The 18,981-nt window shown below is 40.6% G+C and overlaps 1 protein-coding gene across 1 annotated transcript; it reads right to left on the reverse strand.

The window, feature by feature from the left end:
* Window positions 1-2,318: 2,318 nt before the first annotated feature.
* CYB5A (cytochrome b5 type A) lies at window positions 2,319-17,257 on the reverse strand. The gene is made up of 5 exons (XM_005153446.4): window positions 17,034-17,257; window positions 8,474-8,602; window positions 6,846-6,875; window positions 4,308-4,342; window positions 2,319-3,432 (listed from the first exon to the last, which is right to left on the reverse strand). Exons 1-5 carry the CDS (start codon window positions 17,175-17,177, stop codon window positions 3,354-3,356), a joined length of 417 nt encoding a protein of 138 aa, XP_005153503.1. The 5' UTR covers window positions 17,178-17,257; the 3' UTR covers window positions 2,319-3,353.
* Window positions 17,258-18,981: the final 1,724 nt, after the last annotated feature.

Consider the following 18,981-nt stretch of genomic DNA (forward strand, 5'->3'; position numbering starts at 1 on the left):
GTTCACTGCTCTACATGTTTTAGTATGATGCTTTGATACAGCTCATTCTCACTGAGTTTCAGTTAATAATCTTCATTGCTAGCCTTAAAATCAGAAAATACAGTAACAGTTCTGCTCAAACAGGACACGAATTTATATGGTTCATTTACTCTCAGTAGTGAAATATTCAGAAAACAAAGTAGTACCTTCCCACTTTTTTTACCTCAAGGAAAATTGTGATCAGCTTCCATTTACCAAGCTTACAGCCCCTTGCCAGTTTCTCTTGCATCCTGTAAAATCCTGACTGCAGAACAGCATTCGGAACTAGAGAAAGGCCAGTGTGCTGCAGCAAGTGAGCCAGAGAAAGGGACAGCATACTATTATTTCCTCATCATAGCAGAGGGAGCAAGTGAACAAGTTGTGCTGGCTTTACTCCACGGACACCAATAAGAAGCCAAGGCTGCCTCCATTTTAGGGAGCTCTCTGCCACTATGCATTTCTTGTGAACAGCAGAGCATAGGCAAGTGAAGGTCAATAATGCAGTGCTCAAATAATTTAAGGCAATATAAATATTGTGAGGTTGTACAAGGGTATAACGTAAGACATCTGATGTAAAGTTTCAACCACCAAAACCAGCCTCTTCATGCAAAAATTAATATTAAAGTCAATTACCAATTAGAGCAAATAGCTTTACATTTAGCAACAAAGGATTTTGTTCTGAGAAGAAAGCACACTGTCCATTCTCTTCTTTTTGTTTGTCAGAACATTGACTACCCTTAATTCCCTAGACTAGTCTTTCAATAGCATAGTCATTCAGTCCTCACCACACCCATGTACCTTTTTTCTTCCTCTCATACTCAAAAACTAAAGTCACATAAGAAACTCCTATATCACCCCCTATGGAAAGAAGCTCTAAGCTTAAGATATTGAAAATCATAATCCTGATAATTTTTTTTTGTTTGTTTATGGTTTTGTCAACTTACAAAATCAATTAAAAAATCTGAAAGTCACATCCACCTCTGAAGAACAACTTATCAGCACTGTTAGAAGGGAATACAAACAGACCAAGTGTAGGGTATGAGCTGTGTTGCTGCATTAGCATTTTAACTTGCATCAGGTTTCGAGGCATTGCCTTCCCATCTCCACTCATTGCACTTCTGGTTAACATTATGGAAATTCTGTGTATGCCTACTCAGCTGTGGGACTGTATAAGTAAACATCCAGTATATGGGACCCAAACAGAGCTATACCATGCTAAAACTCCAAAAACATACACAGCATAGGTAAAAAGCCTTTTGCAGCAAAGGTGACCTTACAGATCCACTTTGATTGCATTACCCTGTCTGCTGATGTGAACATAATTATAACAGTCTGAAATTCTTGGAGGAAAAAAGAGAGATATGAAAGGTTAAACTTTATAAAGTTGCTGGTTTGAGTCTCCCTTCCCTCCCTCCCCCCCTCCCAACATGCAAACCTGAATTTTCTGTTGACTTTTAAACCAACATTTAAGACTTGAAACTTGATTTATGAGTCTAAATACCAGTTAATCTGTGCTTTTAAAGGTTGTCCATAAAAAGCCTGAATTTTTAAACTCTGTTTCACCCCATTCAGAGGGAAAGCTAAGGCAAAACCAGGACAAAGTAAGCTGATGTTAGACAATCTCAAACACTCCCATTTCTACTGAAAGTTAATTTTCCAAGGTAAAGTTGATGGACTGTACTGTAAGTATAAACCAAGTATGACAGAACACATGAACACAAGACTGACAGATACTAAACACTTTCACAGTTGAAGGTATAAGATACCCTTACTTGCTATAACAGTAAAGAAATTACCACAAAAAGAATCTTTAAAGGACTCATGTATTAATATATTCCTACATATGCACAAGACAATCTCCTGAAATCACAGCATTTCCCCTCCCCCATTTTTCTATTTCTTTTTTAATCTCATGTTTATAATGTATTATCTTTCAATTTGAATTGACTTGATACAGGGCCTAATCTCTATGCTGCATCTTCCCTGGTGTTGCCAAGAGTCAGCCCTTGGAATAGTGTTTCAAGTCCTGCTGAATGTCAGGGAAGCAAGAGCTTGCATAGCCAAACCACTGCTAAGTGACTAGCTAGTGTTGAGGTCACAGTGATGAAAGTGCTTATCTAGGCTAACTGCTCCATAACTTGCTTTCCCACTTTTACATGCAACCCCTCTGCATAAAGGACATACCTTGACTCTTAGCATGCACCATCAAACAGGTATTCTGAGAAGTGCCTCAGTATGTGAAAGCATCCTGCCAAAGCCTTCAGAAACATTTTCAGTTAATGTATTTGAGCCAGCAAAAGTAAGCAATTAAACTTTTATTCATAATCATTCACATATGACTAAAAACATTCACCACAAAATGCATACTTTCAGTTATCTTGTATTTAGCAGTGAAAATAGTAACCTCTTCATAGTAAAGCACCAAGAAGTACATCACAGAACAGTCAGTCAGAAACAGATTCCACATTATCAGTTTTTCCCCCATCACAATGCACATGGCAAAGCTGAAGATTTTATAAAAAGCCTGAAAGTTCCAGAACAGATTCCAGAGTCACCTGAGTGCTTGGCAGGAACAATATTATTTAGTAGCAGTTACATTTTTCTGGTTTTTTTTGCAAGAGAGCTACTTTTCACAAAACTGAGACAGATACAATTATGCCAAACATTGGGGTTCATATTTCACTGGTATTTTTTTTAAATAGGAGTCAAACTGAACAGTTTCCTAGTAGAGTACCTACAACAGCTGTAAGAGCAGATGTCAAGAGTAAAGAAAGAAAAAAAGTCAGCTCATTATAGCCTGATAGGTGCCTGTAAGCAGCTGGGCCCTACCAAGACCCACTACTCCACTCTTTTTCCATTACATTTAATTAGCATTTTATTCAAGCATACTACATTTAAGACAACAACATGTTTTTTTAAGTTAAGTTGTGTACATGGACAAATACCTGTACAGAGTTTTGGTAGTTATTTAAAGCTGTAAAATTTATACGTAAAGAGGAGTCCTACGGACCCCATTACAGACTAAGGAGAAATAACCATGATCAGTGTTACATACAGAACAATATTCTAACACAGAAAATAATGTAGCTATCAAGTAATTAATTAGGGAGTACAACTGTTATACAAAAAGATAAATGCTGCCTTTTAATCACTTCAGAACAGCAAATAAGAAGGCAACATTAGGAAAAGTGCACAGCAGAGAAGAATGGTTCAGTTTTCCAAAAAAGTGGATTTTTTTTGCTTCAGACATCAGGCTTTTATCTGGAAACAGGATTAGGATTGCTTATGTCCTCTCCCAGCTCAATCTCTTCTTGCATTAGTTCTCAGCAAGGCACTTACTCTGACATGTAGGAACGATACATAAGGGCCACAATGATTGCTGCTATTGCTGGGATCACCCAGTTGGACCATGAACTAGAAGGAAAGTTTTGAAACAGCAATTTAGGAAGTGACAACTAGCAAGTCAAAACAACAAACAAAAACTTCTAACAAAAAAATATCATAGCTTACAGAAGTCCTTCCTCCCCACACCAACAAATACTTCAAAGGTAGGGCAGCAAAGCACCTGGCTGGCCACCAACACTCTAGCCAAGTAAAAAAAACAAACCTTGTATTGTTAATGTCTTGTACCGGAGCTTACAAGAAGTTTGCTTACTAGAGTAAAACTCTATTAAGTAAGCAACGTTTAAATCATGGCATGCTGCCCAGAGTATCATTCATTCAAAAGCCATTCAAGCAGCACATCATGTGACACTTCCAAGCATCCAAGCTCCCCACTGAGAGGCATGGAACAGTCCTCTGACATTTCAGCAAAAGCAATTGTCAGCAGGATACAACTTCATAAAGTTTGATTCAGTGGTGTTTCAAAGTGTTCTTCCCCCACCCCAATTCTGCCAGACTTTCCTTCTTACAGGCATAATCCTCTTATTTCTCCTAGATGCAAGATTTGCTACAAGTATTGCAAGTAAGGTGTCCATGTCAGTAAAAGTCAGGCATGGCACCAACTGTCTTCTATTCACTGGGTAGTTTGCAGAAATGAAAGCTTGTGAGACATAAAGCATTTGGTAGATGCTGATACCTATCAAAGTCAGAAAAAAAATCTAGCTAGTAAGCCAACATGCTTGTAAAGTGGTACACAGATGCCAACTTGGACTTCATGTAGAACAGAAACGTTCATGCACCACCCTCTGACATCTAAGCTTCCAGAAGACAACAGCTATTCAGCTTTCTAAGCTTCAGAAACATAATCATGAGGAACTTCAAGTTTGACATCAGGAGTCATACTATACCTGGAATTGGACTGAACAGTGGTAATAAGAGGTTCCTGGAAAGCAAAGCATAAAAAGACACATCAGGCAGACATCCCACTCCATCATCACTACCCCCTCAATTTTTCAAGACTCATTGTCATGGTTTAATCTTATCCTGCAACTAAGTACCATGCTGAAAACAGGACACTCATCAAGTGTGACTTAAAACCAGCTCTGTGCATTGCATTTAGAAAGCATTTTCTCAGCACTCCCATAACAGACTGTTGTCTTAGAAACCAGCAGCAGTTTCTGTATCAACATTGCATCAAATAGTATTAAAAGAAAAAAAAAAAGCCACAAAGACTTCTGTTCTAAGTTTTCATGAAGCCAACTCCAGTCTAAGGTTATGAAAACCCTAACTTATGAAAAGTTCTAATGGCTTAAAGGATCCCTTACTTGTCTAAAATCTAATTGAAAACACTCTGAACTAATAAACAAACATTTCCTTTATCAAAGCTACTAATTTACATGCACAAGGCTTATTAAACTCAGGTTTTTAATATGATGTTTCAGACAGCTTAAGCTTCAGTCAAATTATAGCCATTTCTGATACTGGTTTGGACTCCTTGTTCAGTTTCCACAGGAAAAGTGCTACAAGATCAAATCCCAGTTAGGTACATGTGCACAATTTATATGAAGACTAATTACTTTGAATATTACTAACTGCACATGGCCCCAGTGCATTTATAAGATCCAAGCATTCAAACTGTACTTCAATTTCCATCACTGAAAAATTAGTTGCTCCAGTATAAATGGACTGAAAATATTCTGAAAGAGCAAGATTACCAGCATCCTCTCATGGATTCAAACAGCCTACTTTTGGAAGCGCCCAAATCGTCACAGGTTTAGATGTAACCATGTTTAAGAGTAGGACACAATGATTACATCTATACTGGTGCTGTGAATACCTCCATGAAAAACTAACCCCAAAGCCAAACAGCATGGAACAGCTTGTATCCACACTACCAAGGCTAACACCTCCTACAACAAACAACCTGTCACATCCAGGGCCAGGGGATGGCTCCCCCCTCACCAAGACAGTAAAATACAGTGCAACTCATCAAAACTTGTTTTTAAACACTACCACACTGGACACGTACACTGAGGGTACTTTAAATACAGTGCAAGGACGAGGACATTTGAAAGCACAAGGCCTTTTGATTGCTCCTAGAGAGCAAAGGCACACAGCTGAACCTGTCATATTGTCCCCCAGAGAACAGTGCAAAATGAAACTATCTTATCAAATACACCCACACATCCTGCTGAAGGAAAGTGCCCCAGCTTCCTTCTGGAATGATGGAAAACATACATGCAGTGTAGATAACTATGACTAGCATTAAAACAAGTGAATAAGCCAAACAGGAGTGTGGGAAGAAGTCACTTGGATCCTAATGGCCACCATGCTGTGGCCAAACTAATATTCTAATTACTTCAGTTTAGCAAGTTCCCATGAGCTTAATCAAGGGATTGTACACTACAACTTGCACTGGGTAGTCCATTTCTCAGCTGTGTTTATCATTGGCATTCTTACATCTTAAGCGTAAGCTGCCCTGAACTTCAAAAGGCACCCAAATAGCAGATATTATTCTTGGTGGGAAAAAGATCTGAATTCCAGTTACCACTCCACTTCTTATTTTTATTTGCTTACTAGTTGCAGTCCTTAATAAAATTAATAATTGCTATAGCAAGCATTTCAGTGTATTTTTTGTTTCCATCCCTTTATCTTATTACTTTTTTAAAAAGCAGTCACTTTTAAGATCTCCCAATATTATTTAACAATGGTAAGATCCTATTCCTACTGCACTTCACCTAAAAATAATATTCAATTATTTGCTAATTGCACTGCTGCTGTTCTGCCAGCCCTGAGCAAACATGCTCTATCCACACAGCAGCAGGAACTGTACAAATTAATCCCTGAAGCACTTGCTCCTTTAAAAGACATCTGTATTTTATTAGTTTTATAGTTGAGTGCCAACACAACTTTATTAAAGATAGGGAAAAAAAATAGAAAACAAGTGCAATACTGCACTGACAGAACACTCAGTAAAATCTACTGAAACAGGAAGCAAACAGTATTTTTCACCTCGAAAAGGGTTCATAATTGCAAATTAACTGATTTATAATATAGCAATCAAATGCCTCTACATTCTCTGTGTTACCAATATATTGTTAAGCATCACATTCCCCCTAAAAAAACCAACTTAGTTTAATTCATTCTGTCTATAAACAGATTTTTTTTGAGTACTAGAAAACCATTTGCTGATTCTAGACTCACCTTTTGCTACAGTGTAATGCCTTAACATTTACTAACCTCTTGGTTCAAACCCACACAAATAAGAAAAGAACAGCTAACAGGAAGAATAATTTGAGGCCATATTAATAGGTTTAAGATATTATTGATTTCAAACACTACATTTAAATCAAGCTGAATTATTTTTGCCTCCAGGGGTATACCATTTACAGACACTATACCCAATGCCTAAAAGAAAAAAATGTGGCATTTCAGGAAACACTTACTGGTCTTTTCTGAAGCTTCCCTCTATCGTCCTGCAGGAAAACAAGCAACAAATATTCAGACAAAACCCCAAAGTATTAAAAAAGTCACTAAATCCAGTTTTCAATTTATTCTGTTAATGTGCACCTATTTTTACCTATGAAACAGACTTACAAAAGACCAGAAGTCAGTGTATAGTTCTGAGCTATCACAAACAAGATCACTTGCTTAAATACTTCCCAGCATGCAATAAAGAAGTGAAACCTTCATCTCCAACATATTTCATTATTTCTTCTGCCCTTGTAAAAATGCCTTTACATTTTTTTGTCTCTAAACAGTACACATAACCTTAGCTCATGAGTTGATTTCAATTGTACTAGCTTACTTCTGCCTAGTCTAACTCATATTATTGAGCAGTCATTTAACTAGTTTTGTCCAACATCCTGTGCAACGGTCCTAAATTCTATGGATCATCCATAAACTCAAAGTTTTACTTAAAAGTCACATTCATAATCTTAACAGTGCTATAATTATGCATTAAATTATCTTTTGGTTTCACAATAAAAATAGGCACCTGTTAAACAAGGAAGAAATTGACTGGTAGCCAGGTTAAGAACAACTTTACTGGCATCAACTGCTATCTGAACCAAGTAACAAGCCAGTAAGGTTGCAAATGTGCAGAGCAGTTATTTCATATTAAGGGAAGATGCATTATTAACATTTATCAAGAGATTACCTAAGAGACATGATCAGGAATATTACTGTGCAATATGCTACTCAAAACAGTGATATTTACTTTAACACAGGACAGAACATACACAAAACAAACAGAAGAGGGAAAGAGAGGAGGCAAGGATGGGCAATAAAGTAGAACAGGTGGGTACACTAGCAGCCTAAACCTCTAACAAGTGGTTTTCAACTATTAAGATACAGGAGAGATTAAATAAAGCCTAGCTGAAGGAAGCCAAGGCAGCAGCTCTGTAGCCAAATGTAAATCCTTAAAAATCTGAGGCAGGAGAAAGGTGCCTGTTAGAAATACAGGAAATGGTAAGGACAGTATAGAAAAGAGGAAGTGACAGACAATCCAGTTAGAACTAATCATAAACAACCCTGACAACAACAAGTAGGGAACACTGAAAGGTCAAAATGGGGCAGCCAGAAAGAGAAGACAGAGCACCAAACTAAAAGTACAACACTTACAGTAGCCATTTTCTAAACATACAATCCCAGCTCTTCATATGTGCTTTTAGATCCAGGTGGAGGCCTGGCATATATATTTACCATGACAAAATCAGCTGTTAGTAATCACTCTGCATACGGACATAAGAAAAGGTCTAGACATTCTGTCATATCACCTTCAGGGGTTAGAGCATCTCATTATATAGCTTACAGGGTACACCAGAAATGGCATGATTCCATAGTTAGTTTATTCAAGAATAATGCTGTAATATATTTCAAAGCAGCAAAATCTTAGATGTGACCATCCTTATGCTACACTAATCAAATACCTTCATACTGGGGTAACCTATCTCCAGCCCAGGTCCATCCACAACTAGTGGTTTTCCTTTATTCTGAAGTAAATTACTACAGAAATAACTAGACACAAAACCACTACTGTAAACAGCAAGTAACAGTAATCTCACATACTCACCGGGTGAAGCTCCCCAATAATAAAGGTTTCTGACATTGCTCTTGCATCTGAGGAATGGCCAACATCTTCAAAGTTCTCAGTAGCATCTCCCCCAGCTTGCTCCCTGAGAACCTCTTCACCACCTGGGTGCTGCAATTTTTAATGCATTTGAATTTGTTACTGAAAACCATTCCATAATTAAAAAACTGAATTTCTTAATTTCAAAAATGTAGTAAAATGTCCCTGCAAAATCAACTGCTAGACTTCTTAGTGTAAACATAAAGCTCTTCAGTTACTCAGACAGGCTAATGTACTCTCTAAAGCCAAATCCAAGGAAAGTTTCTACTCCAACAGCACAAAATAGTAAAAGGCATTACCCACAGCAACTAAAGCATTTAGAACATTATTGGATTCAGTCTTTTCATAGCTCAACTATGAATCTAAAGATACATTCTGTATTCTCACTTTCGCAGGAAATGTGTTTTTTATCCAAAAGATGTCACACATACAGCAAAAGGAATAGAGGCAAAAGATATATGTTGCAACAAGAAAATTCGAAGTTGACATAAAAGAAGTTACTCATAAGAGCAACCAAGCACTGAAACAAGTTGGCAAGGGAAAACACAACCTCCATCCTTCGAGGTTGCCTATACACAAGCCACTAAGGATCTTGACCTTCAAGTTAATCCTAGTTTGAGCTGGGCTATGGACTAGATAACCTTACAGGGTCCTTTCCAAAGGAAATTGTATGATTACCCAGTAAAAGTCAGCTACTCCAGGACTGTTCAAGCACAACTGAAAGCTCATACAACACACTAGAATAGCAATTTGGGTTTAGCAGACTATGGTGTCTCAATTCCTTTGCTGATATAACCCTCAAGATGTAGGGAAATCATCTCCCAGTATCTCATAATATCTCAAAACCATCATCACTCCCTTAACATAAATCCCTGTTCTCCACTGACTCTTATTCTTCCCCAGCATGCACTTTGATATTGCTGGCAGTTCCACATTTGCAGCCAACAAATACCTCTGTACCTACTGCAAAATCTATCATATCTTCTAGTTCAGTTCATCTTCTCAGTATCAAGTTAATCATTCATCTAACAGATAAGTACCATGCCACAAAAATTCACTACTCAACTTTTGAGTAGGAAACTGCTACATTAACACCAGGAGTGATTAGGTAAGCAAGCTGAATACACTTCAGTATTACTGCCTTGGATTAGAGCAACCATGAAGTAAGTTCTAATACTTGACCAGTGACACGGGAAATAAGGCTTTGGAGCATCAATTCTGGTCTTGATGCTTCCAAATTTCTACTATTTAGTCAACTTGCCTGGAGCACCACTGAACAGAGAGGCTATGCTAAAACAGTAGGTTAAAGAAATGGCATAAACTTCCTGCTAATCTAGGCAATTCAGGTTAGAATTTACTTCACATTTGCCACATTAATCTCCTATCAATCCTTCTCTTCCAACAAAAAGATTTCTTTACACAGATCAGGAAGACACTATTACTATCCGTTTCCAGTAGTACCCCAACTGCAAACCTCAAATATTTGCATTAAAGGCAGACATTTATTTTAATAGTTGAAGCTGCCTTAAAAAACCAAAACACCCCCACAAATAAAGCAAAGCAAAACAAAACAAAAGCAAAATAAAGGAAGAGGAAGAAAAACCCTACCACACACACAAAAAAAAACCCCAACCCTATGGAACACTTTAAAAAGCTGAGATACAACAGCCAGAATGGTAAGGGATCCCTACCATGACTAAGCAAAAGTAAGATTAAGCAACTGATAAAGAGACTAGGCAGAACAGCTGAGCCAAAAAAAAGGTTAGAAGAGTGCATGCAGAGTAAAGATTATGCAAGCAGATGTGTAGATATGTCACGCTCACTAAAATCCTACCCTTGAATCCCTTCTGATAAGTATTCAGGGAAAGAACTAGATAAAAGTTGAGGGATCACTCAAGTTCAGTGTCTTGAAGCATGTAACACATTTAAGAAACTGAACTTCAGTTTAACAGGCTGTCACAGATATTGCCACAATTAGGACTTCAAAGAATACCTGCAGTAATGTGAGGTTTGGGGGTTAGTGATTTTTGGTGATTTTTTTGAGGTGTTTTTTTTTTGGGGGGGGGGTTTGGTTGTTTTTGGTTTTTGTGGTTTTTTTTTTTAATATCATGCTAAAGGATTACACTCCCCAAAACACACACAAACAAAAATATATATATAGTATCTTCAGCAGAAAAAGAAAAAATTCCTTGAAAAACATACTCAAGAGGTCAACAAGCAGAAGGCACCAAAGTTAAACTACCCATAAAGCACTAGCTGCATAAGTAGCATGTAGACTCAGATACATGCACTGCAGTGAAACCAAACCCTACTTGCTCAAGTAGATAAAACACTACTTACTCCAGCAAGTTGTCAATACTACATGGTTTACACCAGTTACACCCAGTAATTCACCAGCCAACTAAGTTGATATTTCCCAGTATAACAGCATCTACATTAAAACTACCCTGCAGAGTACTTTAACCTGCTACCTGCAGGTTGCTGACTACAGAATGATAGTATACTAATTTGTTCACAAATCCTTCTATTGTGCCACTACAAAGACATCATCTAGCTATATGGGCAACTTCACTGAGGCACTTAGCTTTCCTCTGCAGAATTCGTTTTTGGTCTAACTAGTAACTGATCCCTCTGTCTATGAAACCACAATATTAGTGTCACCACAGTGACTGTGACCAGCCCTCTCAGCAGTCAGCAGGCAGTAGCTGAAAGGGACAAGCTGCCTGACCTCTACCACCACAGCTGGAAAACAGGTCATATTTTTCCACTCACATCACCAAGGCTAAGTTAGAGACAATCAGACACAGAACTGTTCAGTTATATTGCAGATGACACTAGTAGCATAGTAACCTACTAGACACACATAAAAAAAAAAGTATTCTGAAAAAGTACTTTAAAGCTAAGCCCTTCTATTAGATGGTATCTCTGCACAAAGATACAAACTTACAAACTCTCTGCAAGCAACTAGCATGCAATACAAGCAATTAATGAAGAGACTTCACCTCCCTTAATTAAATGGAGCAACTAATGTCTCACAAAGGGCAAGAAGTGACTTTTCTATCAAAAGCAGTGAATTTTCTATGGTTCACCGAGTTTCTCAAGGCTTGTTTATACAGGGTATTTGTTCACACTTCTGCCTGGTGAACAAAGATTGCTACCAGAATCTCTGCTTTAATGAGGAGCCTCTGGACAGCCTCTGGAACTAAAGAGCCTGTTAAACTATACAGATAGCAACTTCTAAACTGAAATCCTGCTGATACAAATAGCTGAAGTGTTTTGCAGGCAAAATAGTGGGTCAGAGAAAACAAGAAAGCTTGTGCTGATAAATTAAGCTAGTCCAGCTCATTCCTAGGATATTCCCAATAAAACAACATAGATATTTAAGTTACATGCATAACACATCTGTAGAGAGCCAGCACTAGTACATAGAATAGACAAATTCTTAACAGCAACACATTAGAAAGTTTTAGATAAAGCACATGGAGCAATTAAACATGCTGCCCTCATGTGGGTCAGAAGTCTGTAATTACTTCACCCTGAACACCTATGTCCTCTTCCCCCTCTCACTATAGTCATGCCCCTTTTTCAGTATCATAGTTCAAGACTCTATTAAAGTATAACTACCCTAACTCATAACTGCTCTAAGGCACAATTCCTGGACCCTCCCCCTTCCCATATGAGGGTCCACTTTAACTTTTAGTGAGATTAGCAATGCTCTTCAACAGTGGCAGTCTTGTAAATTCAAGTTTTGTTTTCTGCACTACAGAGAATGAGAAGCAGTGAGGGGGCAGCAACAGAGCCAGGAACACCAGGATAACCTCAGCGTTATTGTGCAAGACAGACAGAATAACTCTGTTTTCAGACTACATGAAAGTGGCATTAGGAGAGTCCCCTAAATTATTTCCATCTTGTAATTAAGTTATAGGATAGAAATTCTGTACTCATGTAAAATTTTAGAAGCCAGGATCTTTTTACGAGTGTATTTTTGAAAATCAGCATTAGGGTTTTAGATAAAGTACAGAAGAAACACCCCATAACTGGGTGCCCATTTCCCAATTTCCAATTACAGCTTGCAGTGCCTAGTGTGAAAGAGTGCTAAGAAGTGCTACTTTTCCACAGCATTTGCAAATTCTCACGCAAGCTTAATCAGAACTTAGGGAAGTGACAACACTAGTTTTAATTCTTACACTGCAAGGTTCTACAATAAAACCTCACAAGATACGTTGACAGACCTCAAAATGTGCTACTACTAGCACCTTTCACTGCAAGCTTTTAGTACCCTCCATGTTTAAACTAATGATGTTACTCCTGCACAATATCATTGTACTGAATGAAAGCAAGTTATTGGCACATAGTGGTCAGAACATCTTTCATTCTGACAGTAAAACAGTATTTGCCTTTTTGCAGTTTGAGCAGCATGACTAAACACATTTTGTGGGAGCTGCCCATTCTGTTTACAAACAGTGCTGTGAAAGCTCAAGTTCATACTTTCTGAAACCCCATTTTCATTGGCCATTAATGATTTTGCTAGATTTTGAGACCACCAACAACCGAAATAACAAAAGTCTGCATTAGATCAATTTAAGACACATACCACAGTTTCCAGAACAAAGCATTTCTCTCAGAGTGATGTTCCTATTCTTGTTAGCTTCTTTGCCTTATTTAAGGAATCCAACCAAATTCCCACAAAAGGCATAAGGAAGATTCTCACCACAATGGGAAGCAGATTAAGATTCTTATTTTTATAGGCTCAGCTACTTTTATGACTAGTAGGATTACTTCATGAATCCATTAATTGATATTTAATAGTTAAAGTATGCTGGTAATGCTCAGCAGCATTAATCATATATGTATTTATCATCAATACAGATACAGCCATAGAAATCCTGCTGTGATTAAACACGAATTTTCCTTTAAATGACATAGAACCTGAAGCTATGGAAAAGTTTCACAACTTTTCTGTAATACAAGCCTAACAGCCTTTGAATGAAAAAGCTGCTATACAAGTTTCTGTTTTCAAGAATAGTCTTTCATACCAAGAAATTTCAGATACTGAACTGCAAAAGCCAAGGTCTCTTGATTTCCTCTTCTAGCGGGCATACTTTGATAAGCAAAGAAAATTCAGAGATCTATATTCAAGTTATAAACTTTGCCAAGATCTGCCATTTGAAAAAAATACACATGTAAAAAAAGCAATTGTTAGAATCTTCATCTTCAGTAATTCCCAAGATAAGGCATCAAAATACATAATCCTTTCCTTCTCCAGCACTTCATATGAATTTCAAAAGACCTTTTTTAAAAGCCTTGTCCTGAGGAAACCAAGCCAACATGGTCACACTATGTGATGCCTCCACTCCTCTTCAGCCTCACCACTCCCAACACATACATATCACCACCCCCAGTCCACTCACTATCCAACTTGAAAGAAATGCTGAGGCCAATGACTCCCAAGAACCAAACTTCCCTAAACATCTATAAGCTTTCTAAATAGACGACAGCTCCATTATAGCACTTTAGTGGAGTGAAAAGCAGCAGCATACTTTCACTTACTAGATATGAGAGCATCCACAGTGTCTTTAACAGTGAAGAACTGTAAATTTTTCAACTTCATAACCAATAAGAAAATATTTCCATAGGTTAATGCAATAGCTGAAGAGACTGCTTGCTTAATTAAGAAATTGGACCAGGGAAGTAAGCTTTTGTCCCCAGTTCTCGACTCCTTCGTCAACTGATACTTCTACTTACTAGGAGGACTGAAGTGATGCTTTAGCAGAGCATCCTTTTTACTACTACTAGACTTGTCTTAGTAGCCTACATTTAATTATTGAAATATTTTAAGCTTTTTTACTCCTACAAGCAGCTGCAAGAAGCAAAACCAAGTTTAACCAATAATACTATTTAGACAGCTAATGTAATTCCTACTTCACTGAGAAATATTTACAGTAGTCAGAACAAACCAGCAAGAGGCTAGCTCCAATTTCTCCTCATCTATCACAGGCAAATGCCTCAGGACATCTTCACGGTGTCAAAAGAATTAGCACATCACTTGAAAAATTAACCAGGTATCAAAGCATATAAAAAAAGAAGTAGTAAAAAAGTGGCCTATGTAATATTTTATTCTGTTACATACCAGAAGTCACTAACACAAGAAACATGGCAGTATCAAACAAGTTTCCTTAAGAATGTAGTTTCATTTAAATACTTAGTTGAAAACCATCTTCTAACCTCATTCATTGTCTCAGAATATGACTCAGGAATTTCAGCTCCAAACACAGCCATATCCTATTCAAAACTCTTTAGAGCAAGAAAAAAAGATTGACCCAAGTGTATCAGACATCCCGCAGTTGTAAAAACACAACTATTCAAATGGTTACAGGCACACTGAATTATTTTGATAGGCTGCTGAATTAGCAACATCATCCTGAATCACAGAATCCCAAGGGATGAAAGGAAGGATGCAATGAAGACTTTCTTGGAGAAATTTGGTAGGTAGTGCCTCTTAATAAGAATCAACTTCATCAGGGGTACTGAAAGAAAAGGCTGTCAACTTCCTTGTGCAGCTACCTACATCCAAAATATTCTGCTGGATTTCGTCAATTATGGGGCTTTTTTTTTCCCCTTGTGTTGTGTTCAGCTTGGAGTTGTGTGTGTGTGTGTGTGTGTGTGTGTGTGCACCTGATCATCCTCTACTGCAACTAATCTGGAAGCACTTACACAGTTATGTATCAACCAAAACTAATCAAGTTTTCAAAAACAGTTACTTCAATTTTCAGGCCATACAAAAAACCGTATTCTCCTTCAGGCAGTCGGTAATTAAATTGGCCTTTCCTGCATAACCGAACAAACATTTCCATACCTAAAGGATAAATCAGACTTGGGACAGAGCTAGATGAAAAATAATCAAGGAAAAGTTAGTAGGGCTGCATCAAAAGGAGCGTGACCAGCAGGTTGAAAGAGGCAATCCTGCCCCTCTACTCTGCTCTCGTGAGACCTCACTTGCAGCACTGTGTGCAGTTCTGGTGTCCTCAACATAAAAAGGACACGGAATTGTTAGAACAAGTCTGGAGGAAGGCCACGAGGATGATCAGGGGACTGGAGCACTTCCTGTATGAAGACAGGCTGAGAAAGTTGGGGTTGTTCAGCCTGGAGAAGGCTGCGTGGAGACCTCATAGCAGCCTTCCAGTATCTGAAGGGGGCCTACAGGGATGCTGGGGAGGGACTCTTCACTAGGGACTGTAGTGATAGTACAAGGGGTAATAGGTTCAAACTTAAACGGGGAGGTTTAGATTAAATATAAGGAAGTTCTTTCCTGTGAGGGTGGTGAGGCACTGGAATGGGTTGCCCAGGGAGGTTGTGAATGCTCCATCCCTAGCAGTGTTCAAGGCCAGGTAGGACAGAGCCTTGGGTGACATGTTTTAGTGTGAGGTGTCCCTGCCCATGGCAGGGGGGTTGGACCTAGATGATCTTAAGGTCCTTTCCAACCCTAACCTCTGATTCTATCATTCACAATACTGCCTCACAGAAAAGCCAAATTGTGCTGACACACAACTAAAGAGTGACATACTATCTGTTTCAACATTGCCTTTTAAAAATGGCTTGTCCACCTCTTATTTCTAGAACTCTCAATCTACGTTTTGAATTTTAAGTTTATAACCACAAAAATCAAGACGGGTCTACAGAGCTACTTCGGTTTGAATTGTGTCATGCTCTTCAAATCTAAACTGCACCCTCAAAGAAATCACTGTAAATCTATAGTAATGCTTCTTAACCGGATGCTAGACCTTTGCAGAGAGGGTATAATGGCAGTGAGAGAAAACATACAAGTTATCACTACTTGCTCAGCAGCTGAATTTCTGAATCTCCACTGAAGAATGTTTCAGCCGAAGAGCTAAAATGCTTCTTTGTTAACCATGACTATCAGCTTTTACATCACTTGTTCATCATCAGCGATAAAAAAACCATCAATCGTTAACCAGAGAAGAGGAACAAAGCAACCAACCAAAGACATTCCACCTGACCGCCGTACTAGTCTGCTCGCATACCCACGCCGAGTGCTTTGGGACACCAGCAAGGGCACAAAGCCACCGGGCACTGCGGTTTATACCATGGTAGAGAATTTAAAGTCAGGTGAAGGGAGCGAGCAGCTCCTACCAACAGGTTCCAAGCAGTGGGGGACAGCGTGCTCGGCACACTCCTTTGCTTGCCCCAGCGCAGGGCGCCCGCAACATAAGTCGCCGTTAGGGCCTCCCTAGTGCGCTCCCAACGGCTGCCGGCCCCGCCGCCCTCCAGCCCAAGGCCCGCGACCGCCACACGATCGTCTCCAAAGCACAACCACGGCAAGCCGGCGGCAGCACCCCACTGCGCCGCTACCTCCTCTCACCCGCCCCTCAGGGGAGACCGCCGGAGGCCCGCAGCGGGCTGCAACCCGGTCAGAGAGCGGGGAGCTAGCCGGCGAGCAGGCATCGCCCCACCAGGGTCCCCTTCTCCCTCCCCGGGCACCCACCTCATCCAGAAACTTAGTGACATCGTAGATGCGGTGGTGCAGGATGATCCAGGTACTCTGGCTGTTGTTGTGCTTCTGCACTTCCTCCAGCCGGTAATACCGACCCCGCCATGGTTCGCTACCGGCCTCGCTGGAGCTCACCATTGCACTCCCACACAACACGAACGACCCAACAGACAGCAAGTTCGCTCTCCGACACACACTGAGCTGAGCCTCACTACAAGCTTATCACCGCCCATCCCTTGCTTGCTGGCTTCTCATTGGCGGAGACAACCGCCGTTCAAAGACGGCATCGGGCTGGTGAGCGCGGTGGGCAGGACCTGGGAGGGGTGGGTCTCGTGTCTCCCCTCCTCACCCGCCACTCCCACTGCTGCGAGCTTGCGCGGCTCTCAGCACGTGACCAGACCCCGGTCACGTGTCTAGCTAGCCGGCGACTGTCAGGCTGTGGCAGGGATCGAGCTAGTGGCTGTTCCTTCTACCCCCACCACTTGGCGGGACGGGCGCTTCTGTGAGGCCCTGGTTTATAACGTGAGCGCACGCTGGCTGTCTCTTCAGCCAAGCGCTGCCTGTTGCCCAGCTATTGCTGCCGGCGCATTAACAGCAGGGAGATGTTACAGCCGAAACAGAACGCGGCTGCCTGCTGCCGCTGAGTGGCGCTGGCGCCACCCCGTTTGTCCTGCAGAAAACCCCTGTCCGGTTGCTCGCAGAGTGTTACGCCTGCCTGGTCCTCCCACCCTCCCGGCGGCTGGGTCACAGCGCCGCTGAGCCACCTCGCACCTCCCTTCCGTCCCTGCGTGTTTTCTCCCTCAGGAACCCTGAACACGGGTCGGCCCCCTGTGCCTTAGGCGGGCGGCTGTGCCCTCAGAGCAGAATCGTCATCCCCCCCCCCTCCTCATCTCCCACCCCCCAACCCGCGTGCGCGACCGCGGTTCCTCCCGCAGAAGGCGGGAATCGTGCCGCTCCCTCAGCACTGCCTACGCCGTGAGGGAGCCCAGCGGCAGCGTGAGGAGAAACCCGGCCAGAGGTGCCTCCTTACAGTCATCCCGATGTCCTTCCATTGTATAGAAGCTAAAACCAGGTTCATTCCGTCTGGCCTTTGACAGTCTTGTTAAGCTGTTGGGCCAGAGTGGATCCCATTCTTGCCACTGGGGTACCGGTGCTGGGTCACAGAAGTGCGTGCCTTAACAGCAGAAGTCCAACAGCAAGCAGATGTTCCAGCATCATTACAGGCCATGGATTTTTGTGGGATTTGTTTACATCATCGCTTCAGTGGCATAAAATTTACCCAGTGTGACCTCTTGAGGTGTCTTTCCTCAAAACTGGTGTTTGGGTGGTTGCTTTGTGCCCTGTGTGTGTATGTTGCCGGTGTGTAGGACAAGCTTCGCACTTACTGAATGCTGTGATGATCTTCAGATCCCATCTCTAGTTCATTATGGTCAGCCTAATGGGAAGATAGTTAGCAACCCTCAGGGCTTGGTGGCATTCCCAGCTTTAATAAGGAGGTTCTTCATTCCATCTTCCAGGTTGCTACTGAAAACAACAAACACTGCCACCAAACTGATTTACCTGTGTGTGTTGACAGGAAACCAGTGGTAGCCATTCTCCAACTGATGTCCTGTTCAGCTCACAGGAGTCTACGTGTTATGATTATCAGCTTCAAAAGATGTAATTTCTCCTACACTTAAAATTTTCCTGCTTGCACAGAAAGCAGTTGGGTTTATTTCCTATGATTTATAACTGGTAGCTCTCTTTTGACTGGTAGTTTTGTGTTAACGGATAGTTCTGTCTTTATCCTCTCCCCTGAAGGGAGAAGCCATTTAGAAGCACTCTGTCCCATTAGCCTTTAAGATGACTGGAAGGTTTAACTTAAGCTAAATACAGTGAGTGGTTCCAACAGGGGAGTTGGCCTCAAACAGCAAGCGGATTACTGGAGCGTTGCATCACATGT

The sequence above is a fragment of the Melopsittacus undulatus genome, chromosome 1 (genome assembly GCF_012275295.1).
Source record: "Melopsittacus undulatus isolate bMelUnd1 chromosome 1, bMelUnd1.mat.Z, whole genome shotgun sequence".
NCBI lineage: Eukaryota > Metazoa > Chordata > Aves > Psittaciformes > Psittaculidae > Melopsittacus > Melopsittacus undulatus.

Excerpts from the sequence above, each read along its gene's own strand:
- CYB5A (XM_005153446.4), bottom strand. The coding sequence starts at position 17,177 with ATGGTGAGCTCCAGCGAGGCCGGTAGCGAACCATGGCGGGGTCGGTAT. Across the intron at positions 8,603-17,033 it reads TCACTAAGTTTCTGGATGAG|CACCCAGGTGGTGAAGAGGT; the intron begins GTGGGTGCCCGG and ends TAAAAATTGCAG. Across the intron at positions 6,876-8,473 it reads TTATTGGGGAGCTTCACCCG|GACGATAGAGGGAAGCTTCA; the intron begins GTGAGTATGTGA and ends GTTTTCCTGCAG.